The sequence below is a fragment of the Sus scrofa genome, chromosome 15 (assembly GCF_000003025.6).
Source record: "Sus scrofa isolate TJ Tabasco breed Duroc chromosome 15, Sscrofa11.1, whole genome shotgun sequence".
NCBI classification, from domain to species: domain Eukaryota; kingdom Metazoa; phylum Chordata; class Mammalia; order Artiodactyla; family Suidae; genus Sus; species Sus scrofa.
The window spans coordinates 108,694,287-108,720,607 of NC_010457.5; the positions used below are offsets into that span (position 1 = coordinate 108,694,287).

Consider the following 26,321-nt stretch of genomic DNA (forward strand, 5'->3'; position numbering starts at 1 on the left):
ATACAATGGGATATTATTCAGCCTTTTTAAAAGAAAGAAAATTCTGATACATGCTACTACATAGATGAACTTAGTGTGTACAGAATTTCAATTTAGGATAATGGATGATGGTTAATGGTTGAGCAACAATGTGAATGAACTCAATGCCACTGACCTGGATACTTAATAATTAAAATGGTAAAGTTTATGTTCGGTATCTTTTATCACTTTTAACTTAAAAAAGACACTAACTTCATTCTCCTCTCTCTTTCATCTCTAACCTCTCACACTCTCTGGCATTTCTTCCTATCAGCAAACTAAAGTCTTCTAAAATCAGTCAAATTGAAAACTTCCTTCTCCAACATTTCAGCTCACTTCCAGCAACTGCCCTTCCAGCCAACCTCCTTGACATGGTTGTACACACAGAGAAACACACGTTTATATTTACCTGCCATTCACTCTTGATATCCCTCCCACCTGGCTTCTGCCCACATCACTCCGTTAAACCTTGCCAAGGTGATGAATGGCTTCAAAGTGCTAAATCTAATGGGCCCTCCCCAGTCCTCACCTCACTGGACTTCTCAACAGTATTCCCTTCTGTTGACCATGTCCTTCTCCTCCCAGCACTCCTCTCTCAGACAGCCTACACCACAGCCTCCTGGTTTTCTTCCTGTCCCTCTCTCTCTTCTTTTTCCTTCTCCTTTGTACACTTCCCCCAGCCAACATTTAAAGGTTCTAATTCCTCAGGATTTTGTCCTTGACCTTGGCCTATCCATTTGGAATTTCCAAAGGCAAACTAAAATAACCATGTTTCAATGTAAACTTTGGATACCTCTCCATTGACCCACCACATCCAAATCAGTGTCTTCTCTTCTCCATAGCCACCAGTCATCCGAGCCCCCCTCATCTTTCATCCATCCCCCTGCAGCCGGGCTCAGGCAGTTTCTCCTGCTGTTGCCTGTTGCTTTTTGACTTCAGCAATGAGGTCTTTCAAAATGTACTTCACATTGTGTCACTTCTGCTCAAAATGGCTTTGTTACTCCTGTTTCTCCTCTACCAGCTGTTTAAATCTACCAGTTTCCTTCCTAGCTTCTCTGTTCCTTGAATCACTAAGAAATGATCTGCTGTCATTCTTTTTCTTATGATTTTTATTTTTTTCATTATAGTTGATTTAAGGTGTTCTGTCAATTTCTATTGTATAGCAAAGTGACCCAGTCTCTCTCTCTCTCTCACACACACACACACACACACACACACATATTCTTTTTCTCACATTATCCTCCATCATGTTCCATCACAAGTGACTAGATATAGTTTCTAGTGCTATACAGCAGGACTCATTGCTTATCTACTCCAAATGCAATAGGAGTCCAGTTCATCCCACTACCTCCCCCTCCCCATTGGGAAGAACAAGTCTCTTCTTCCAGTCCATGAGTTTCCTTTCTGCTGTCATTCTTAGACTAAACTCTATGCACCTCTCAAATTTGCATTCCATGGACCTTGCCCTCCTTTCCACCCACAACCTGTGCAAGGATCCTCTTTGCCCTCCTTGTTTCAGAGACTGGCCTCCCCTCACTGGTGCATTCCAGGCACTGTGCCCATCCTGTCCGCCACGAGTCCTCTTTCCTTTACTCCCATTCTTGCTTGATTGGAACCTCTGACCATTATCATCTCAGTTTAAATGTCGTTTCTTCATTGAAGACTTTCCTGACCAATCAGTTACTGGCTATCATCTCTCCTAACACCCTTCATAGCACTCTTCACGACTACATTTGCATATTCTTGTTTGTTTGATGGCTGTCTCCTCTATTGGAATGTAAATTTTCTGAGGGTAGTGTCTGAGTTTTTAATCCCAATACAGTGTCAGCCTACATCCAGTGCTTAGGATAATGTGTGACAGAATAAATGCGTAATAAATATTTTTAAAATAAATACATGAGTGAAAGAAGAAAGCAAGCAAGCTAGTCTTCCATGAAGCTGTTTCATATAACTTCTTTGTAGAAAGGAACAGGAACAGGTGTTTTAAGCAAACTTATAATTCATGAAAATCTAAATTTACATAAAGGGTATGTTGAAAGGTGATTTTTCCACTTTACAAAAAGATCCATCATAAGATTCTTTAAACAATCTTCCCAGGTACATGGGAAGTACAATTTTATTGATTAAAACCATATGTTTTATGAATTCCTCAGGAAAATATCTTTTATATAAAGCAAGTTTGACCTATAAGCAGTTTCCTTAAGGCCCCTAGCCCAAAATGGCCAACTCTCAAATTTCCTAGGTAATAGATAATGGGAGGCCTGGAATGCAGTGGATATTTGAAACCCTAGAAGGCAAAGCAGTGATTTCAGCTATTTAAGGTCCACATGACTTTTCTCACAAAAATAGCTAATGGGGAGATGAGTCGATATATTTGAATCTCCCCAACTCCTCTCTGTGTGTCAGTGAAAGTAAAAATGGCTGTGAAATGACCCCCAACAAGGCTGCTGTGAAAGGAGAACAAGGGCTTGTAAAGTCCACTAAATTGATGCTTTTCTCCCAGCTCCACCACACCACCACTACCACCACTGATAATTAAGTTGTCTGATTGCAAAACTGGAAAAAATTCAGTGAGTTAATAAATAAAAGGCAATTAACTTCTTCAAGTCTCCCATTTCCTCATCCTAACAATGTGGCAGCCCTTTTGAAGATTATTGTCTTATAATTCCTAAACCCACCCAGACTTTACAAAATAAGGTAATTGGTGACTAGTCTCTGTCTAATGAAATAAATCTCACATCTATTTCTGCCCTTCTTACTGGAAACTGTAATAAATGATCGGGAATTTTTATTTTATTATTTTATTTTATTTTACTTATTTTTATTTTTCATGATTTTTATTTTTTTCCATTATAACTGGTTTACAGTATTCTGTCAGTTTTCCACTGTACAGCATGGTGACCCAGGGACCCATACATGTATACATTCTTTTTTTCTCACATTATCATGCTCCATTGTAAGTGACCAGACATAGTTTCAGAAATAAAAGCAAAAATAAACCAATGGGACCTAATCAAACTGACAAGCTTTTGCACAGCAAAGGAAACCAAAAAGAAAACAAAAAGACAGCTTATAGAATGGGAGAAAGTAGTTTCAAAGGATGCAACTCACAAAGGCTTAATCTCTAAAATATACAAATAACTTATATAACTCAACAGCCAAAAAGCCAACCACCCAATGGAAAAATGGACAAAAAAAGACCTGAATAGACATTTCTCAAAGGAAGATATACAGACGGCCAACAAGCACATGTAAAAATGTTCAACAACCCTGATTATTAGAGAAATGCAAATCAAAACTACCATGAGATACCACCTCACACCAGTCAGAATGGCCATCACTAATAAGTCCACAAATAGCAAATGCTGGAGGGCATGTGGAGAAAAGGGAAGCCTCCTGCACTGTTGGTGGGAATGTAAGCTGGTACAAGCACTATGGAGAACAGTAAGGAGGTAACTTAGAAAACTATACATAGAATTGCCATATGACCCAGCTATCCCACTCTTGGGCATTTATCCAGACAAAACTTTCCTTGAAATAGACACATGCACCCACATGTTCATTGCGGTTCTATTCACAATAGCCAAGACATGGAAACAACCCAAATGTCCATCAACAGACGATTGGATTAGGACGATATGGTATATATACACAATGGAATACTACTCAGCCATAAAAAAGGACATAATGCCATTTGCAGCGACATGGATGGAACCAGAGACTCTCATACTGAGTGAAGTAAGTCGGAAAGAGAAAGACAAATACCATATGATATCACTTATATCTGGAATCTAATAGGAGGCACAAATGAACCTTTCCCCATAAAAGAAACTCATGGACTTGGAGAACAGACTTGTGGTTGCCTGGCGGGAGGGGGAGGGAGTGGGGTGGATGAGGTGCTTGATCAGAAATTTTAAATTAAAACATAATATTTATGGAATTGGTTGATTTAACTTTGTTGATGGTTCTTGCTTAGAAGGTTTTGTTGATGGTTCTTGCTTAGAAGGAAATGCCCCACAGAATTTACTTAAACCTTTTTCTTATCAAACATATCCCCACTCTAATGGGAAGCACAGTAAGCTATTCTCAAACTGTAGTACAAGTAACTATTTTAGCTGCTGGAACAAAAAACAATGTACTGGTTGTGATAATAAAGATAGTATATAGGTTAGTGTATAGGTTAGTTTTACCCCTCAAATGTAAGACTACTAGTGTGTAGGTTAGTTTTACCCTTCAAATGTAAGACTACTTTCATCTCAGAAAATCTGAAACCGCCAAATTTAGAAAAAAATATTTGGGTCATGGAGAAAAAACAAGCCGAAAATCTATGAAGAGCTTGGCAACACTTTTACCTTCATCAGCTTCTTCAGGCATTATTTTACTTTCACTACACAATTTTGATTTTTTTTCTTCACTATTACTATATTTGGTGACATTTTGAGGGAAACATTTTTCTAAGTGATATGCTAAGGTATTAACTTCTCACATAAAGGAATTTAAAGTAATAGTGTTGATCTCTAAGACTCTTTCACATGAGTCTGAAAATCTAGAGAATGTATGCATGGAAACACATTATTTAAACATCTCCTGCTTTGTGGGTTAAAGAGAGATCTTGAATATATTTACAAATCTGAATTATTTGAAAGTTAATGTCCTTATATTTGGGTTATATTTTTTCTTTCGTTCTTATTTACTCCTATGAATGGTTTCAGGTCATTTCTTTAGTGAGAAAGAAGAATTGATGGAGAAAGGGAGGCAGGAAAGAGAAAGAGACCTAAATAAATCAATAAATAAATAAAATCCTGGGGATGGTGAAGTTAAAACTGATGGTCAATCAACCAAGATCCCCAGACTAGACTAGATTACAGCAAAAGAACTGCAGTTGGAGCAGAGACAGATGGAGAAGTGGCCATGGGGAGAGAGGAAGTTCATGAGAGAGAATTTGCTAATTGAAATCATAATGGAAAGATACATAGAAGAGTCAAGGCCTGGAAAGGCTTCTGAAGGAAGCAGGATGCAGTCTGTCCTGCATAACACCAAGACTCGATATTAGCAGTGTCCTCGTCCACGTGTGATACTCAGAGCTGTCCCTTAACCAACAACCTTTGCTTTGGATTGAAATACGATCCAGAAAGAGACAAATATATTAGGCCATTTATATGAAATTCTGAAGAAGACAGGAGTCTCTTACAAGTTTATAATTCAGGTCCTCAGGAGATTCTGACTCACTATTTGTATACTGGGAGGCTGGGGGGCAAGGATACGAGTGGGGGTGGGAGGCAGTCAATGGAGTATGTGTAGTTTGAAAAATGTCCTCAGGTTGGATAGATGGAAGAATGGATGGGTACATAGATACATAGATAGGATGAATAAGCTAAAGATGTTGATACACATTTAGTTAAAACGTGAGGCCATTTTATAAGAAGCAAGGGATATGTGGGATTTCCTTAGGTTTAAGAAAGATCTTTACGTTAACTGAAGACTATGCATAATTGAGTATCTTTTTCTTTTTTCTTGGTTATCAGCAGAGCATCAAGTCACTTTCTTTTTTCTTATGTATTAATACCGAGATTATGGGGGAATGCTTGCAAAGAAAATATCTAATGGGAAAAATGCCTATCATTTAAGACTATGTCCTACTAAGAATTAATTGCAGCTTTAAAAAAAAAATCTCAAATATGTTCTAAGTTGTGTCTGATAAGCCCAAGCTCCCAATCCCTCCCACTCCCTCCCCCTCCCATCAGGCAGCCACAAGTCTCTTCTCCAAGTCCATGATTTTCTTTTCTGAGGAGACGTTCATTTGTGCTGGATATTAGATTCCAGTTATAAGTGATATCATATGGTATTTGTCTTTGTCTTTCTGACTCATTTCACTCAGTATGAGATTCTCTAGTTCTATCCATGTTGCTGCAAATGGCATTATGTCATTCTTTTTTATGGCTGAGTAGTATTCCATTGTGTATATATACCACATCTTCCGAATCCAATCATCTGTTGATGTTTAATTGTCCCAAAAGTGCTAAGGAAATAGTGTTCTTTTAAAGTATCACAGATGCAGGGAATCCTTGTGTACTGGCCTTTGGAATGCAAATCGGTACAGTCACAATGGAAGAAAACCATATGGAGTTTCCTCAAAAAATTAAAACTCAAACTATCACATAATCCAGCAATCCCACTTCTGGGTATATATCCATAGGAGTTGAAATATGAATCTCACAGAGTTATCTGCACTCGTAAGTTCCTTGCAGCATTATTCATAATATCCAAAAATATGTAAACAACCTAAGTGTCCATCAATAGATGAATGGATAAAGATGTGTGTGTGTGTGTGTGTGTGTGTGTGTGTGTATTATAGAATATTTTTCAGCTGTGAGAAAGAGGGAACTACTGCCATTTGTGACAACTTGGAAGAATTTTTGCTAGGAATCTTTCTATGAATCTCTATGCTAAGTGAAATAAGTCAGAGAAAGACAAATAACTACACGATGTCACTTATATGTGGAATCTAAAAAAGATAAACTCAGAGAAACAAGTAGAATGGTAGTTACCAGGGATTAGGAGGTGGAAAAGTGTTGCCCAAGGGGTAAAAACTTTTAAATAGAAGATGAACAGATTTGGGAATCTAATGTGTAGCATGGTGATTATAGTTTATAATACTGAATGATGTACTTGAATGTTGCTAAAAGAGTAGATCTTAAATGTTCTCACCACAAAAAAAGAAATGGTAACTACATGACAGGATAGAGGTAATTCTTTTTTAACTTATAAATGTATCAAATCAAAACATTGTACATTTAAATTTATACAACATTATATTTCAATTATATCTCAATAAAGCTGGAGGAAAAAACAATAAAATTACCACTGTGTCTGGTTAACTACACCTATGCAGAGCACCAAGGAGCTCTCAGAGCATAGTGACCCAGAGCTGATTTAGGAGGCCTAAGACTACATGGGAGACTGAATGTGGCCTACAGGAAAATGCACAGTGTAGGAGAGGACCCAAGTTATAATCCCAGCCCTGCCCTGAACTTGTTGAGTGGTCTTGGTGAAGACCCAAAACCTCTCAGAGCTCTTGGTTCTTCATTTGTAAGTTGAGAATATTGAACTAGGTGTTTGGTAAAGTCCCTTGAAGCACTGTCAGTACATAATCCCATGAGTTTAATCTTCAATGTCAATGCCACCTGGAGCTCTGGAGGCCTTTTTAGGAGGGCAATTTTTACCTATATGTTAATGACAGCCTTTCTGTTCTTAAATCTCTACTGAATTAATGGTTTGAAACTTATAGTCTTTAATCACATGGTTTTGTGTAGACTGCACAATCAGTAGATGAATAGAAAAAAGGAAAGACAGAAAAGAGAAAAGGAAGGGGACTTCAGTAGCTGTACTATTTTTCTGTTCTCAGTATCTTCTTTTACTTCCATTTTTTTCTTAGAATAAAGAATTATGATTTAATGAAGTCATCTTATAAATATTTTCAGTTTGTCACAAAATGAACGTGATTATGGTTAACAACCATCTTCTCCATGTTTCAGTAGATTTGGGAAGAAGAAAGATGATAAGGGTGGAAAGGCTGAGCAGAAAGGCCCCCTGAAGCGTGGTGGCCTGAGAGAGGAGGAGCTGGAAAAAATGAAAGAAGAACGTGAGCGGTGAGTAGAAATGCTGAGCCCCTTCTTTTATTTTTGTGCATGGTCTGTGTTTAATTTGGTTATTGCACCAGTCAACTGGAAAAATCCTATTTTAAGAAGCAGAAAGGTTGACTGGTACAAAAGGAGAGATACCTGATATAAATGGAATCTGCCTTTCTGGGGAATTTTCATTATATTTTGAGAAGACGTTAACTTCATGTTTTTATTATGTCAGTAGTTATAATTCCATAGTATGCTACCCCCAGTTTTGACTATATCAATGCATATGTTCCCTATGGTTTAAACAAGGAGTTTTTGTTTTGTTTTGTTTTTTTTATAAAAAGTTCATTTGGATATTGATATTTAGAACTATGGAATTTCCATAGTCTGTTTCTAATTTTTGTCAAGCTGTTGTATGCTTTCTTAATTTTATTCTGCTAAACCCATTTGGATACTGTAATTTGAGAAGTACATGCCCTTCATTTTTAAAAAGCCAGTGTCTTTTATTAGGCCATCAGCAGGTTGCAAAGTATGTTGCCCATCTGTTAAAGGGCCGGTTTCATTTATTGAAATAATGACAGTTTGTAAGGACTGAAATCTCCTGTTTGAGGAGCTTTAATGTTCCATTTGGACAAGAGGTCCTTCACCTATCTTTTGATGTTACCTCTGTCACTTATCCCAAGTAGAGTCTGATTTTGAAACATGTAATTGAATATTCATATTTCTCCTGAAAATTCTTTACCTTCACAACTATAGGAGGCTTGGAGAAAGACAGATTTTAAGTCTTTTAAGTCTTTAAGTATTTGATCTTGATCATATATGAAGACAAATTTGTCAAACTTTTTCCTTGTTCTTTAGTAATAGCCATTCTTAATAGTTTTTTAAAAGTCAGTTCTTGAACTTATTTTAATACTTGAAGGTGTATACTAAGAAAATCATATTTATTCATTGTGTTTTCTAGCACAGAGTAAGCTATGAGTATCTACTGTTAACCTTTGCCCCATCTTGTAGTCTATTCCTGTTGAGAAGGCTGACTTTATCAATAGTAAGGAAAAATAACCTATTTAGTCCTTTCTCATTTTTGAGAGGTTGATAAACTCACTTCCAGGGTCAGTGGAGCAGGTAAAGGAAATCAAGTGCTTTCCATTGTTGTTGACTATTCACCTGTCAGACTTGCCCTAAAGAGAAGGAAGATGAATTCTCCATCATAGCCTGAGATTCAGTAATCCTCTAATGTAAAATGTAATTCAGGCTAAGATTTTAATGCATATATTGGCAAAGACATCTATGCAGTGAGTTCACATCATAGATCTTTGCTGCTTCCCTGAGTTGCCTTACCGAGGCACCACATTCTTGCCTCATCTTTTAGGAAATTGAGCTGTTTGCTAGAATGCAAACGTCACGTTTTTTTTTTTTTATGCAGTTCAATACTTGCTTGGGGTTGGGAGGTTTCCTCTTAGTAGCTAGGCAACTCTGTGCCAGCTAGAAAATTGATAACTCATAAAATAAGGGGGGTTGTCTTTAAGCAAGAGTTCATTTCCTTTCTGGTTTTGCCTTTAGGAAGCAGGTGCCTGAGGGAGTTTTGTTCTTAAAAGCAGGACTATAAATTCAGTTCACCTGGTTATATAGGCTTCAGGTCCAATATTCTTAAAATATGTCTGGTCAAAATACTGAAAGAACTATACTCAAGCCTCCACTTAGGCCACTTCCCACACATGAACATGTAAAACACATCTGATATGGGTTTCCTAGAGACAACATTGTCTCAATCATGTATGAGGGGAAGAAGTAGGAGAAGTTGATTTTATGGTTGGGTGCTAGAGAATTAATGACCAAGGGCATTTCAACAGCTCAGGGGTGAAGTACATAGAAGGTGGAGGTGAAGACTGAACATTTGGCATTGCTCCCAACTCTGGCTTCCCATTTCTTTGCTCTCCATCATCCATAGGAAACCAATTCACAACCCTTAAAGAACTCAGCAAATGCATCACTCTTCATGGCCTGGCCATGGGGCGAAAAATAGAATAAAATAGGAAATAATGTATACAGGTTCACAAAGTTGCCTTGTTTCTAATACATTTGGAATTTGTTACCTCAGGATGGTTCAAGCCATCCATTTGCTCACTGTCTCTTCCTAGCTGTCACAGATATAATAGTTTTTCTATTCCTTTTACAAATACTTTAAAGCGCTAAAAAATATATATGCTGTGTATTGCTGAAGCCAACTTTTACCAATTAATGAAAGACAATCATTAAGCTTTTGAGAATTTTGTGAGCTGTTTGTTAAACCTTTAGTAGCTTGAAATTGGTTGTGGTGGGAATACTTACACCACAGAAATTGGCAAGTGATGGTAAATTGGGTTTGTTTTTTTCAAAGAGCCAGTTTACTAACACACCACTGAGGGTGCATATCATTTCTATTTAGTATATAACCAAGAAGAAATTATCAAAAATAGAAGAAAAAAAAATACTTATCCAAATCAAACCACATGACTTCTTACAGATAGCTGTTTCTCAAAGTATGGCCTGTGGGCCCCTGCGTCAGAAAAAATCACCTTGGGGGTTTGTTAAAAAATTAAAATTCCCATGTCTCCACACAAGACTTGCAGAGTCAGAATCTTGGGAGTTAGAGTTCCGGAATCTGTGTTTAATAGGTACACCCAACGTGATTCTTCAGCATTCTAAAGTCTGAGAACTACTGAGTTTGAGGGACAGGCTTTGGCTGGACCATTAGATTAAACTATTCTCATTCCATGAAAAATGATATATGGATTTTTTCCCCAAGCGAGTTGAAAAACCCAGTCTAAAAATATTGCCATTTTTCTCATATACCCTCTCTGAAGCCTCCTACCTTACTTGCATACTTTTTGCAAACAAAAGAGAAATTCTTGCCAGTGCTCAATCACCTAAGGGAATATGGATTACTTTCCACACAACCCTGCCCCCATGCACACAAAACTTACAAAGACAGTAAGTTTGTAAGAACATTTTTGGAAACATAAAAAGTGTAAATAAGATTGTTAAAATCACGCATAATTTCACCATAATTCCATAACCACTATTAATATTTTATGATCATTTTCCCATATGTATTTTATTTGAATACTTGGCAATCACACTGCATATATCTTACTTCTCTCAAAACATTGTATTGTGAGAATTTCTTCATGTCATTAATGTTTTGAAAATATGTTGTTTTGCTGACTGCCTAGTATTCTATGAGATCAATACATCATAATTTATTTTTCTTCTATTGTCTTCAAAGACATAGTCTGTTGCCACTTTTCACCATTCCAAATAAACCTGACAAGCATCCAAGTACAAAAGTGATTATAGATTACTTCTTGTCATATAATCTGAAGGTTCCTTGTAACTGTTTTACCCAAGGGTTAATCTAATCTTCACTCTAAATTTTAGGGTTGTATCATTCCTCTCCATTCCTCTCATTATTTTTCTTATGATTTCCATATCTCATTTTAATTTGCCTACAAATCTGATTTCTGATGTGAGACTCTTTTGGTGACACATATATGAATATCTTATTCATAGCTAAAACTATGAAAAGGTCAAAAAAGCCACACCTGGTAGACTGAGCTATTAGATTAGATTGCAGGAATGCAAGAGTCCAGAACAGTGGTTCTCAGTTTTAGGGAGGAGGAGTGGAGGGGGGAAATTTGCTTCCCAAGGAACATTTGGCTATTTCTAGAGACATTTTTGATTGTCAAAATGTTGGAGGGGGTGTGGGGAATGAGTTGCTACAGCCATGTACTGGGTAGAAGCCAAGGATGTGGCTAACTATCCTACAATGCACAAGACAGTCCCCATCCTCAAGCAATGACTTATCCAACCCAAACTGTCAGTAGTGTGAAGGTTGAAAACTCCTGTCCTAATCTCTGGACTTTACAAAGAGTAAGGGTGCTCTCCTGGACATCAGAATTGCATTGTCTTGCAATGTCCTGTGGCTAATGCAGAGAGATATACACCAGATCACATAACCCTAGAAGGTTGATTAGTTGTTTGAGATTGCTAATGAATAGTCCATCAATATAAATTTGCAAGAAAAAAGTTTTTCTCAAAAATTTATTTTTAATGCTGGCCTGCTGAGCATTGGCATCAGCGATGGTGCCTGGTGATCATATTTTGAATTCCAAGAAGCTGCAGGGGTTGATAATGTATCCAAGGACAGAATCATCTGGAACAATGGGCTGAATCCAACATAAAGAACTTAATAGGAATAAATGTAAAGACTTGCTTTTAGCTCCAAAAAATGAACTGTTCAAACACAGGATGTGGAAGGTTTGACTTAATACCATATATATGAAAAATTTGCCTGATGGTTTTAGTTGAGGGTAAGCTTAGCGTGAGTCAACATGAGGATATGCCTGCCAGAAACTTAATCCTGTCCTAGGCTGCATTGCTGGCAGTTCATGTACAAAGACGAAGGAAGAAACAATAATTTCTATTTTACACTGCTCAGAACACACCTGGCATATCTGATGCCCCTCTCACACACAGAAAATGGCAGCATTAAATCCATGTCTTTGGAAAAATGTGGTAGGACTTGGGAATGCATAGCCTGCAGAGTTAAGACTTAGTTTATTTCACACAATTAAAGAACATTAACTTCTGAAGGGAATTAGATGTGTTTTATAGCATTTGTTCTCTTTCCATCCTTTCTCTGTCAACTAATTCATCCATTCATTTATTTTCTGGAAGATACTAATACAGACTTATTTTAAGAGTAGCCTTTAGCTTATTAGAGGGGAAAACATCTTGACAAATTAGAGTGCCTCACACAGCGATGAGTTTGTTGACACTGGAAATGTCTAATAAGAAGCCGATGATTACATTGGGAAAGGATTAGTGCATCAGGAAATAATTGGACTAGAAGATGTTTCATAAACTTCAATCACTGTTATATTATCTTCATTACCTTACTTATGTCTGTATATATTCTACTGAGTAAAAAGTTATATAAACCGAAAACAATGTGAGTTAATATAATTAAATACATCAAGCCACATACCATGAAGTCACCTCGTATGTCATTAATGCTGCATTTGTCCTTAGATGATCTCTACAGTATTTCCCAGATTTAGGGTCTGAGAAACATATAAATATCTGAATATAGTAGTAGTAGCATTTGCTTTAAACTCCCTAGAGGGGCCTTACTTGAACTGGCTGTGGCATTGGTTCATGGTAGTGTATGCAGTATTCTTAGCTAAATGTATGAGCCCAAGTTTCTTGCTCATAATTGCGCATTAGAATTTTCTTAGTCTCATATTTGATTTCCTGAGTTGATCACGTGTCCCCTCCCGACACAAGTCAAATAGTCCCTGGCAGTAAAGCCCTGTTTTAAATAAACTCATCATTTTGTTCATGCTTCAGTGAGATTGGCCATAATAAAACATTAGTTCCAAATGCTTATATCCATTGCTAGAAGGATGAATCCAATATTATATTCAATGATTATTTCTCCTAGAATTTTTTATCAAGCTAAATTAAATTAGCATTTTCTAAACATTCAGATTATGTAAATTAGTATGGTGAGCTGAAAGCAAGAGATTGTTTTAACAAGTCAGTAAACCATGTATTTTTTCTGTTGTTTAATGCTAAGACTTTATATGTGTAACCTTCTACAAAATGTGAAATTAACCAGGTTCTTGGACCTATAAAGTATCAAACAACAGGCATGCTGTAGTTGTATTGTTAAGGCATTCTCAAAAGTCAGATGGGGATTGGTTAAAGAAAATTGTGTTCTTATCCTTTGTTTAAGATTTTTTACTGGGGGAAAAGTCTCCAGTGACCAAAAGCTGTCATCCATTAAAGTCACATATTACTAATCCTAAAATGAAATTTCACTAAATGAAACGTCAAGTTGGGGAAGGGTGGAGTTTAATAACATATGGGTTTGCATTCTAAGATCTGCCGTTACTCTTATACCCCTCAGAGTTTATTTTGCAAGGAAGCTCATGTGCTATATTGATGAAACATTTCTATAGGTCTTATGAGAATCTTAGTAGGATAAATGTGGAGATGGGGCAGGGGGGAAGAGGCAACCTCTTTAGCTTCAGCTTTGAGAGGTATGAGAGCATATGGCTCTTGTTTTCAGCAACTGGCCTGGACAGAATGCCTAAGTGAGAGTGAAGCTAAGATTTAAGAAAGTTAATCGGTTTCAGTGTCTGAATTCAAGGTTCTTAGTTTTCTTTCCTTTAGGAAATGTTCCAAGAACGGCAGAGGCTTCTCCTTTGCCTTATCAGCTGAGCTCCTTGTGGCCTGTTCCCTTAGTTTAAATCAATACATGTGTTTTTGATATTTGGCAAACCAAGATTTAATTATGCAGCTGCAAGTTCCCCACATAAACGAAATGCATCTTAGAGAAATAAAAACATTCAGAAACCATTTAGAGTTTGAAAATACAAGTGGGTGAAAATCTATTCCCAACCTCTCAGCATTTTATTTAATTATGGGAGATTTTTATGTTACTGGAAATTGAAATGAGAACCAGAATAAGGCTAGAGTTTATCCAGCATTTGTGCATACTGAACAATGAAGATGCTTATTGTATTCTAAGAGAAAAAAAGGAAATTAAATTTTGAATTAATATTTTAGTTGTAAGCTATGTAAGTATTATACTTCTGAATACATAGAGCAGCAAATGAATTGATAGGATTTTGTCATTATTGTATCCTAAAAAGAGCGCATATTTATTAAAGGAACCAGAAGGTTGATTTCTTTAATTTGCCAAGAGATTCTCTATAATTAATTATTTACTGAACTTAAACTTTGGCACTATTTAAACTGTTGAAAACACCCATGTTTTGGCATGGTTACATACAAATGATTAATTCAGCATGGTTTTACTCCTCACTGAATATCCTGTGTTTTGCAGTAGAATTTGCTAGGTCCTGTGGTGTGGGCAAAATAAAATGTTGGAATGATTCCCAGTTTTAATAGTCCCAATTTATTATTACCACTGAACCCTGATCAGATCACGGACTGGATTAGATCCCAGTTTTTCAAAATGCCCCAATTTATGGTTCCCTTCGAATCCTGATAAAAATGTGTATTTGAATAAGGCTTTGGTTGGCTAAAAGAGATCCAGTTAATTACTTTTAGATTCCTATTAGATCATCACTGCATGGAAGTTATGAAAAATATTGCTAGATGGTGTTTCTCAGGACAAGGTCATGCTCTCATTTTATGCTGACAGAAGGAAGCTATCAGATTTCTGTTTTTTTTCATAGAAGTAACCATCTCAGTAAATGAAAAGAGATTTGCCGTGTCCCAGTAATTACTACTGATGCTTGTGTTAGGGTAAGGATAGCTTTTTTTCCTAGAATAAGAATTGAAAACAGAGAGAGAGAGAGAGAGAGAGAGAGAGAGAGAGAGAGAGAGGGCATAATGGCCAAACCCCCACCACCCCACTTTCAAAATTTATCTCGTATTTAGAGAAAGGAGGGAGCGAAATATGGTGGGGGAGGGGGATGCAGGTGACTTTAATATCTGTACATTTATTTGATCTTCATAACACCTATCTTCTCAGAAATGCTTATGGTCACCAGCAAAACTTGGCACATGACTGTATTCCTGGAGACAAGTGATGGGAACACCTACATCCTAATGCCATGCCAGCATCTTTTATGAGCCAAAATCCTTTTATGGAACTTGAATCAATGTTAGAAGTGCTGTATTAGCAACTACTTGTCAGCCGAGGCGGATTAATACATAAAATGAGTCACTTGACTGGCAAGCTTTCCAATAGTCGTTTAGACAAACTTCTAAGATTAAAGTACAGCAGCTCTTTTAAAAAGTGTTTTAAAAGGATGCTCTTATATTCAAATACCCTGGAGTGACATATTATTGTATCCAATTGTAGTGCTACTGAAGTACATTCGGAAAAGGAATTATATGAAACTACCCCCCAGTGATCCCACAAACATGTGTAGAATATCTTATCTGATAAAAACTTGGAAAGAAATTCTAAATGCTGTTGATCTGGATATTTGGTTTTTAATATACACACAAAAATAGATTCAGTATAACCAACTGACTCTGATAATTCCCTGGATTTTATGCCAGTCATAGGTACAGATATATTTGGTTCAGTGGAGGTTGCGTACAGCAGAGGCAGAATTGGAGAACATTTTTCTACGAAAGCTTTAGGCAACTATAACTATGGAGGGAGCCTTTGGGGACTAGAACTTAGCAATGAGAGTCCAATACCCGTTTTTATCAATTGTTTTCATGCCTTTGGATAAACAACTTTTAAGGATGGATTTATTTATTTATTTATTTTGGTCTTTTTAAGGCTGTACCTGTGACATATGGAAGTTCCCAGGCTAGGGGTCAAATCGAAGCTGTAGCTACTGGTCTACGCCACAGTATTGCTGTGATCCCAGCCACGTCTTCGACCTACACCACAGCTCCTGGCAACGCCGGATCCTTAACCCACTGAACGAGGCCAGGGATAGACCTTGCAGCCTCATGGATACCAGTCTGTGTAGGTACTGCTGAGCCGCAGCAGAATTCAGAGGATGTGTTCCTCAAATCCCTGTTTTTATTGCCTTGAATTGAAATGGCACTTATAATTCTTTAAGGCCTCAATCGTATACATTTTGTCTGGATAAGATGCTTTTTAACTGCTAAGTTCTTTCAAAGAAGAAAATTTGAATAAATAAAAGTTAAAAGAATCCAGAATATTTGCTGTGGAGCTGGTCAATGTACAAATACGCTTTGTTTGCTAAAGGTGCTCTAAAATATGTGGACAAATGGAACTTTTGTAAATCAAATGGCATTTTCTAGAATTACTAGAGTGTCTCGTTTTAATTTCTTATTTGGGCATATGCTGTATTATATCCTGTTTTGTAAAACATCCATGATGACACATCCATTCGGGAGGCCGAGTAAGTTAGGTCAGCAAATTCTGCAAGTTGAAAGGATACTGAACCTGTTGTCTTCCAGATCTGCTTTTTTCCTTTCAATTCCCTTTTTTTTTATTTGTTTGTTTGTTTTTAGGCCAGTATATGGAAGTTCCCAGGCTAGGGGTCAAATCTGAGCTATAGTTGCTGGCCTACATCACAGCCACAGCAATGCCAGATCTGAGCCACATCTGTGATCTGCACCACAGCTCATGGCAAGGCAGGATCCTTGACCCACAGAGTGAGGCCAGGGACTGAATCCACATCCTCATGGATACTAATCAGATTCATTTCTGCTGCCCCACAACAGGAACTCCCTCAATCCTTTTTTTGTTTTTAAGTAATATTTATTTCTTAAAAGTTAACCTGTGCATACTAGGTAACTGAAAAACAAAAGCACGTAGGAAGCAAAAATCAAAGTTACTCATAATCAAGCAGTTTACAGTTTGATATGTCCTTTTATGTTGTGAGCCACACGGGAAGTCCTGATATGTCCTTTTAGATCTCGTTTGTGTAGGTACACAACACCATTTTATGTAATAAACACCCATTTTATATAATTAAGATTATACAGTTATGTATCATGCTTTTTCACACATCATGAACATTTACCATTTCAAAGTGCCAAAGCCACATGAGTATTTTATTTTGATAACAAAGAAGATGCTACACCGACTCGATCTGGAAGGAAAAATATATATATAATCCTGCCTTCTAGCCAACAAAAATTTCACAAAAGACAAAAATAGCAACAGGCCTGAAAATAAAGATACTGGTAGCATTTAGATCATAACCATAGGTCTATATGTATGTTTTTATAAAGTACCTATGTTCATTGCGGACAAGGTTTATTCTTTGTCTTGCAACATCTAGGCTTTTTAGATGTTCTGAGGTGACAACACATGATAAACAGTAGAGTTAGTGAATTAACCAATTTGCAAATATCTTTGTGATCATTGATATAAAAGCAGCATCTTGAGGATAGAAGTATTAAAACAGTCTCAGATGTGTAATGTCACAACTTGCTCATTAAGTTGGCAGCAGAGGAGTAGAAGGAAGTGTGAAGGGAGGGGTGTATGAAGATGTGTTCAGATTTATGTTTTGATGATAACCATTAATGGGTGTGTATCTCTTCTGGTGTACCATAGAAGTGCGTTATTATGTAATTCAGTGGAAACGGACCTCCTTGCAAATACTCTATAATAGTTTAGATTGGATAACGAATCCTCTTAGAAGCATTATACTTTGTGTACTCTGTTGCTTTATGTGTCATTTTTAATTGAATATCAAGGAAATGTCATACTTTAACCCTCTTATATTCTTTACCCAGAAATCTTCACCTAGGTGTGATATACAAACATCAAACTTTGAATAATACCTCTTTTTCCAAATTTCCTTGGCAGTTTTTTATATCAGTGGATTTTCAACTGGGAGTGGTTTCCCCCTCCCCCAGAGGGACGTTTTGACAACATCTGAAGACATTTTTAATTATCACACCAGGGCGGGGGTGGGGGGGGGGGTCCTGGAATCTAGTAGGTAGAGAGCAAGGATATTTCTCGCCACCCTACAGTGTGGAGGACAAGCCCCTACAAGAGTTACCCAGCCCAAAATGTCAGTTGTGCCAAAGTTGACAAGTTTTGGATAAATAGATAATTAGATAACCTAGATATAGGTAGAAATATGCTACCAATATTCAGTATGTCTATGGTTGGGCCTGAGGAGATGTATTTTAAAACTATTTCCCAGGTGTTGTTTATAGCTATGTTTGAGGCCAACTTGCCTGGGTGGTGGCCGAGGGGAGGCATGTAGCCAAGAAGAAAGATTACAAGACCCAGGAGTGGGTCAGACCTGGGTTAAAGACCTAACTCTGCATGAACACCCTGTCAAGCTACTTAACTGCTTCAGGCCTCTGTGTTCTCATCTGTTAAATGAGAAGTTGGTCTTCACAGACTGCTGTGAAGAGCTTTATTTATGAAGAAAGCACCTAGTTCCCTCTGGGTGCTCAGGGTTATTTTCTGACCAGCCATGGGGATTAAAGGCCCCAGGTAATCTGTTTAGTATCCTTTGGGAGCCCAGAAAGCTCTGAGACACACCATCTGTGAAAGTCGCTGAATTGGATACTGTCAGGATGAAGAAGGCCAACTTGAACGCAGACTTTGCCCAGCTGGGAGTCATGCCAGATACTGCCATTCAGGAAGCTTCTCCTGATTTCTTCTCAAGCACCAGTTGGAAGTTGTTCTGGAAGCCCAGTGAGCTTGGCTCAAGAGGGCAGCACAGTAGTGAGGGGAGTGCTGGCTGTCACCAGTGCTTGGCAGTCCCGGGAACAAATTCAGGGAGGAAGGATACCAATGGCATGGGTGACTGCCAGCCTCTCGAGTTCACGGGGTATGTGACTGCAGAAAACACTTGTAACCACGGTCATTAAATTCACAACATCCTCACATTTGCATTTCTGTTAAACGTATTACATTGATGGAGGATACCTCTGGTTGGCTAATGTTTCGAGTTTGGTCTTTGCTGGAGGTGGAATGAAAGTATCCTTTTCTTCCTTGTCCCTTGTCTCCCACCCACCTGTCCTTGCTCTGTAGTTTTAATTACTTTGCATTGCATCTGAATTGATGTCCAAGAGACCCTGACTCCTCTCCCAGGCTCAGCCTCCGGCCTCCTCCTGCTTTGTGGCTTTTGTTTGATCTTAGGATTGAAAGTTAAAGAGTTGAAGTGGTTTGGGCTAGGGCACGAAAGTCTGCTTTTCTAAGAGGTCATTTAAAAGGGTTTTTTTAAAAAATAGCAACAGCAATAACAGTTGGCTGTTTAGATGGAAGCTAAGTATTCACATTCTTGGAGGAATTTAAACAAATAATTTGTGAAATCATGATTTATTGAAGAAGAGATTGTTACATATAGGAAGTTGGAAAAAGTGAATCAGTAATAGTAGCTTATATTAAAGTCATTCCTCACTCCAAACTTTCAGTGGTTCTCTTTGCCTACTAGATACAATGCAAACTCTTTAATGTCTTTGACCATAACCTAGCTTTCCGGATCGTAATTTCCACTCCTGGTCTATGTGACCATGTGCCCAGCCAATCTGAAATGTTCACTCTTTTTGAGATTACTCTATCACTTTCTAATCTCTGTGCCATTCCTAGTACCATTTTCTTGGCCTGGAACTCCCTCCGGTCTCAGTAGGTCTGAATAGAAATTCTTCATAATCCCACTTCTTCCATTATGCCTTCCCAAACTACCAAAGTTGGAAGAAAATTCTTCCACTAAATAACCTGGGTCAAGTGACTTACTTTTGCTAATCTTCATTTTCTTTAGTACCAAATGGGTATATAACCACCGTAACATGATGATCTTGTTGTGGGGACTAATTGAGACCCTGAGGTGCAGCATTCAGAATAGTGCCAGGCTAGAGATGGTCCATAAATGACAAACTTGCCATTTTTCTTAGAGACTATGTTTATGTGATAGAGAAAGAGCATTAATGTGGAACATTGTTGGGTCTGAAGTCTGATTCTTCTGTGTACTAGCTGTGTGATTGTGCCTGTTTTGCTGAAACCTTCTGAGCCTCAGCTCATTAACTGGGAAAAAAATTTATGGAGAAATAATATCTAGCTTCAGAGTTCCTATGAAGTCTACATAAGATGAAATGCTTAAAGCATCTAGAGTAGTGCTTGACACAGGGTAGATACACATTGTTATTATTATTGATGTCATTTTGCTGCATTGAATTGTAGATGTTTGTGGTTACAAACATGCCTTCTCTCATGACTAGCTTGTAATTTCCTTAAGGCGAAGACCATGTCACAATTATATTTCTCTTTCTCTCAGCATCTAATACAGTATGTTTTATAGAGTGGGCACTCAATATGCAGTTGTTGAATAGTGGGTGAATGACTGCAGGAACAAGTAGAAAGCTGCACTGATTTTAATTTTATTTTTCAAGTGAATAATTGCTAGAGTGGAACCAAGAGGCAGAATTGGCTAAATCAATGGTTGACAAAGCTCTAGAGTTTAGAAAATTAAAACTTTCCCCTGGGCTGTGAAATGGTGTCCAGAAGCATGAGGTCATTTGTAACTGGTAGGAGAATAGTCATGGAAGCACAGTGACCAGCCCACTGGGACTATTGATACTTGTTTCCCTGTCACTGACCCAGATCCCGAGAGACAAGACCTTAAAGTAAATGAAATTCATTCATTTCACAAACAAATGGAAATGCCCTGAACCTAAAGAGGTTTTTGTTTGTTCCTTTGTTTTTTTAAAAGGGCTTTTGCCCCCATTCTCTTCCATTGGCTTGAATTTAACCAGTTGAAATTATTTTTAAGTACCACTCATTCCAACCTTTTAAAATGAAAGATGTGCCTTTTGAGGGAAAAGAGACTTGCTTGTATAGATGAGGCACACTGTCCTTGGCTTCTTCTCCATCAAAGAAGGATCTTTTTTTCTGGCTACATGTTGAGTTGATTCAATCAGAATTCACAGTGCAGATTATATTTCAGGGGGCAAGCATAAAAACTATAATGGAATTGGAGGATCGGGAAAAGTAGCAACAGCCATTTGTAATATTCCAGATGCCATATAGCTACTCTCTTATGGAGGCAGTGTTACTAAAATCCTACTCTGTAATTAGGACTCCACAGTTCCATTAAATTAGAGTCTTTGTCTTATAAGATAATTCCTTATTATACACTCTCCTGCAATTTCATGTCTTTCCTTCTTGTCTAGATTCTAATTCTCCTGAGGCATAGATTGTAACTTCTACTCTCATTGCCTTACATCTCAGCAGAGAGAAGATATTTAGTACTGTCCTGGTTAAAACTATAAAATGCTATCAGATTTAATATGTTACTTAGGTAATTTTAAAAACGTGTAAACTAATAATCCGTGGAAAATCATTGATAACTATGTATTAAAATATCTTGCCTAAAGTTCTTGCATTTTTGAAACCATAGTGCTCTGTTTTAAAATCATTCTGATTATAAGAGTAAGTACTAGTTTTAAATAATAAAAAAAAAAGGCGTAGAAAAGGAGTCACTTAGACAAATCATTTTTAAAAAATAGTAGCGAACTCTATTATTGACAGTTATCAACAGCTAATTAAAAATTCTATTAGTGAAGATGTAAGAAGTGGCACATTTCCAATTCAGATTGGCACTGAGAACATAGACATAATTGATATTTGTTCAATAATCTTAAAGTGTTTCACAGTCTCTAATAGAAGTTGTGATAGCCAGAGAAAGTTTCAAGTGCTAAAAAAAAATACGTATTCCAGGCACTTGTAGATATTTTCAAGTCAATGTGTCTTTGCAAAAATATAACATTTTATATCAGCATCAAAGGATATTTTAGAGGGTTGATTTTGTTTAAAAAAATCACTGAGTCAAGAAAATGCGTAGTGTAATTCATATGTTTTTAATCTTGTTATAGTGGATGTAGTAAGAAAGCCAAAAGAGAATAATTTACAAGTTGGACTTTTAAACTTCAGAGCTGCATTTTGTAACGGTCACATAAATGAATGCATATTAAAAAAAATGCTGCCATGACCACTGAATATTCCACTTTGGAAAAACAAGATCATAGCTTTAACAAATGGTTCAGTATTACAGTTGGCTGCTTTTGGTATTATTAAACCCAAATTAAATATGTTCCTATATTTTCTTACCCAGAGGATTAAAAACTAGATATAGTAATTTTTCTAGTTTTTAACAATCAATTTTTCCCCAATAATTAGGTATTTACCTCTCCAATTTCAAAGGATGACAACTCTGACAAAGAAACATATGAAATGAACAGAACATTTTACAAAGTGTTAAGAAAAGGGACGTCAGCTCCTGAAGAAGCATAATTCTTTGTTACCAGCAAACAAAATTCAATGCCAAGAAAACTGGCATTATGCTAAAATATGCCTCAAATACATATATGACTTATGATAAAAGTGGATGCCTAATATGGATGACCAATTCATATCATCAAATGAAAACTATTCGGAGGAAATAAATGTACTCCACTGGGTTCGTCATGCTACCCTCATTGATCAATCTGAAATAACCTCCTGCAGATATCAATTACCATGGTTCACACTGCTGCAGCTTACATAAGCTTGGCTCTGTGTAAGTTCAAAGTGATTTTTTTAAGTTACGTAATAAACCAATATGGTGTGTGAACCAAGATAGAAATTTAAGTTTCCAAAGATACACTTAGAGGTTTTGCTTTGAAGCAGGAGAGAGGAACACAGTTTACTAAAAGCATGCCAATTAAAGAGGGGAAATTGAGGAAGATCTCCAAATATCACAAATTAAAAATGAAATGTGTAATATGTTTTTACAGCATTTCTGGAGCATTTGAAAACATACAAAACCGTGTAGACTTGTTTATGATTCTATTTACACATTCCTTTTTACATTGCCTTATAATCAGATAAGAAAAGAGTTTTTTTCATCTAAAGTAATATGAGAAACAATGTTGGGCATAGACTAAGGAGTGTTTATGTTTTGTTTATTTTTTAGTTGAAGTTTTATAATGTTAGTTTCTAGTGTACATCAGAGTGATTCAGTTACATGTATATATTTATATTCTTTTTCATGTTCTTTTCTATTACGGTTTATTACAGGATTTTTTTTTTCTTTTTTTTTTTTTAGGGCCGTGCCTGTGGCATATGGAAGTTCCCAGGCTAGGGGTCTAATTGGAGCTGTAGTTGCCTGCCTGTGCCATAACTCATGGCAGCACCAGATCCACAACCTGAGCAAGGCCAGGGATCGAACCCACATCCTCATGAAGACTAATCGGGTTCATTATCCCTGAGCCACAACAGGAACTCCCTATTACAGGATATTGAATAGAGTTCCCTATGCTATATAGTAGGACCTTGTTGTTTATTCAATTCTGTATATAATAGTTTGCATCTGCTAACCCCAAACTCCCATTCTGATGCTTCTCCACCCCTTCCCCCTTGGCAACCACAAGTCTGTTCTCTTTGTGAATCTCTTTCTGTTTCATAAAGGTCATTTGTGCTGTATTTTAGATTCTAGATATAAATAATTTGGTATGGTATTGGTCTTTCTCTTTCTGTCATACTTCACTTAGTGTGACAATCTCTAGGTCCATCCATGTTGCTGCAGATGGCATTGTTTCATTCTTTTATGGCTAATAGTGTCCCATTATATGTATGCGCCACATCTTCTTTATCCATTCATCTGTCAATGGATATTTGGGTTATTTCCATATCTTGGGTACTGTGAATAATGCTGCTGTGAACATAGGGATGCATGTGTCTTTTCAAATTACAGTTTTCCCCAGATAACGCTCCAGGATTGCTGGAGCATAAGGCAACTCTATTTTTAGTTTTTTAAGGAACCTCCATATTGTTTTCCACAGTGGCTGCACTAGTTTACATTCCCAACAGTGCAGGAGGGTTCCCTTTCCTCTACCTTCCTCCCCAGGATTTATTTGTAGAGCTGTTTTTTTGTTTGTTTGTTTTTTGTTTTTGCTTTTTAGGGCCACATCCATGGCATATGGAGGTTCCCAGGCTAGGGGTCTAATTGGAGCAATAGCTGCCAGCCTACACCACAGCCACAGCAACATCAGATCTGAGCTGCACCTGCAAACTATACCACAGCTCACAGCCACGCCAGATCCTTAACCCACTGAGCAAGGCCAGGGATCAAGCCCGCAACCTCATGATTCATAGTCGGATTTGTTTCTGCTGTGCCATGATGGGAACTCCTGTAGAGTTTTTAAAGATGGCTATTCTGACTGGGATGAGGTGATACCTCATTGTAGGTGATTTGCATTTCTCTAATAATTAAGAATTGCTTATGTTTTATTTTATTCTTTTGTGGCATCTGAGAACATCTTTCTGATATTAAGAGAGCTTAGCTGGCTGAAAGTTTTCTAGTTTGTGGGAGTATGTATAATTGTGCGTGTGTGTGTGTGTGTGTGTGTGTGTCCCCATCCATGAGATTGATAGTTATATAAGTAAGTAACCCACACATAGGTTTTATGGTGCCCGGTAGTACACGTCTCAGCCCCCTCTTGAGCGTTTACTAGCCATTCCTTGACTGATTGGAAAAGTCGTAGTTCTCAAGTTTGAATGAATTATTGCATAGAATCACTTTACACACTGTATAAAAGGATACTCATAAAGAGAATTGGCTACTCAGAGGAAGAGGGAGGTGTTAAACAGAAAGCAAGAAAGATGTCCATAGGGAGAATGATATGTGCTGTGGAAAAGGAACTGTTCCCAGGTCCTACTCCCACACTTCACGCTTCTGGGAGCCTGAGCCTGCAGGCAAGCGCACCACACAGGGAGATTGCTTAATTTTGTTCCATGAAGACAGCTGGTTTGCTCAAATAGTTAAGGTAATGCGTGAATAAGTTTAATATTATAAACACTGTACCCTTTTATGAACCATTGATCCATTAATTAATCATTTAAGCACCCATCTCAGTCCAAGTACTGCAATAGGGTCTAAGGACTCAGAGATGAATTTTTTTCAAAGGATCAAAAAGGGATGTTTATCATCAGGCAATTTATGATTCTTATAACTAGTTCAAAACTGTACCCCTTATTCCAGCTGAACATCTAAAGATGCATCTTCTTGGACAAGGGCCTTCAAGTTAGGGAAACAAGTGAACTCTTATTTTCAGGGAGAACACCTAAGAGAACCCTGGGGCATGTCATCTCTCTATACAAAAGGCGGCGTTTTCCAGTTCCGTCCAGAGTTTATTGTGTGCATCTCTGCACCTCTTCTTCACTGCCCTCCATCCTGATCCTCACATACTAGAACTTTCCTTAGAAGATCAAGCCACCCCCCTTTACCTGGTATTGAAGTGCAGAAACATTTCTGAATCTGTTCCATGTTTAACAGCCCTGCGTACCATTCAGACAGAATGAATACCAGAGGCTGGCCTTCGGAAGGGGCCCTCCATTGAGATCTTTTGAACTCCCACCTACTTCCTGTGCATTTTAAGATCTAACAAGCCAGTTTCTTTCTAAATAGCAATACTCATTTGGGTAAACTATTGCCAATCCTTCCTGCCTTCTGTGTACTTTCTTTTTTCTTTTCCACATTTCTCATGTGAAAGGTCACTTAAGGTGGTCATTCCAGTTAAATAGTTCCCATTTGGGTTCTAAAAGCATGTGAAGAAGATTCCTATATTGATGAATTTTAATAGTTTCAACCATCTGGAGAAGAAACATCATCTAGATTGCTACATTTTACATCCTTAGATTGTTTCCTCGAGCTATACCATCATGCCTTTGAATCTGAAGTTAAATTGAAATCATAGGAAATGTTTCCACTTAGAAGATTGGGTAGATACTTTTTGCTATGACTCCACTTTTGACTTTTTAATTCTTTTTGGACTTCTTCTATATTTCAGCAAACATTAATCCAGCAGCTAACACTTAGGGGAAATAGCAAGATGAGAAAAACCCAACCTAGCTAGTACCCTCAATAAGTTCATGATTAAGAGAGAATAGAGAGACCAATACACAACTAATTACAATAAAGCTAAACTGTGATAAATACTATAATGGGATATAAAAATGCTGTATGATCACAGAGATGGCAGCAATGAAAAAATTGTATTATAGCTTGGACAATAGGACAGACCTTCTTTATCATCTAATATTTCTAGATACTTGCAATGAAATCATTAAAATCAATTAGAAAGTACAGTTTAACTGTGCATCAAATTGAAAGAGACTTTCAAAAATTTAAATTCTTAATCTCATCAATAATATATGATATT

At 37.3% G+C, this 26,321-nt stretch overlaps 1 protein-coding gene across 6 annotated transcripts in view; it reads left to right on the plus strand.

Moving 5' to 3' along the window:
- The window catches only part of PARD3B (par-3 family cell polarity regulator beta), a 1,031,031-nt gene that overhangs the window by 811,830 nt on the left and 192,880 nt on the right, over positions 1-26,321 (plus strand). For 4 of the 6 annotated variants that reach the window (XM_021075042.1, XM_021075045.1, XM_021075044.1 and 1 more), the window contains one exon: positions 7,554-7,667. In XM_021075042.1, coding sequence (XP_020930701.1) covers positions 7,554-7,667 — 114 coding nt within the window. The remainder of the gene's footprint in view (positions 1-7,553; positions 7,668-26,321) is intronic. The other 2 variants (XM_021075043.1, XM_021075046.1) reach the window with 1 other exon arrangement.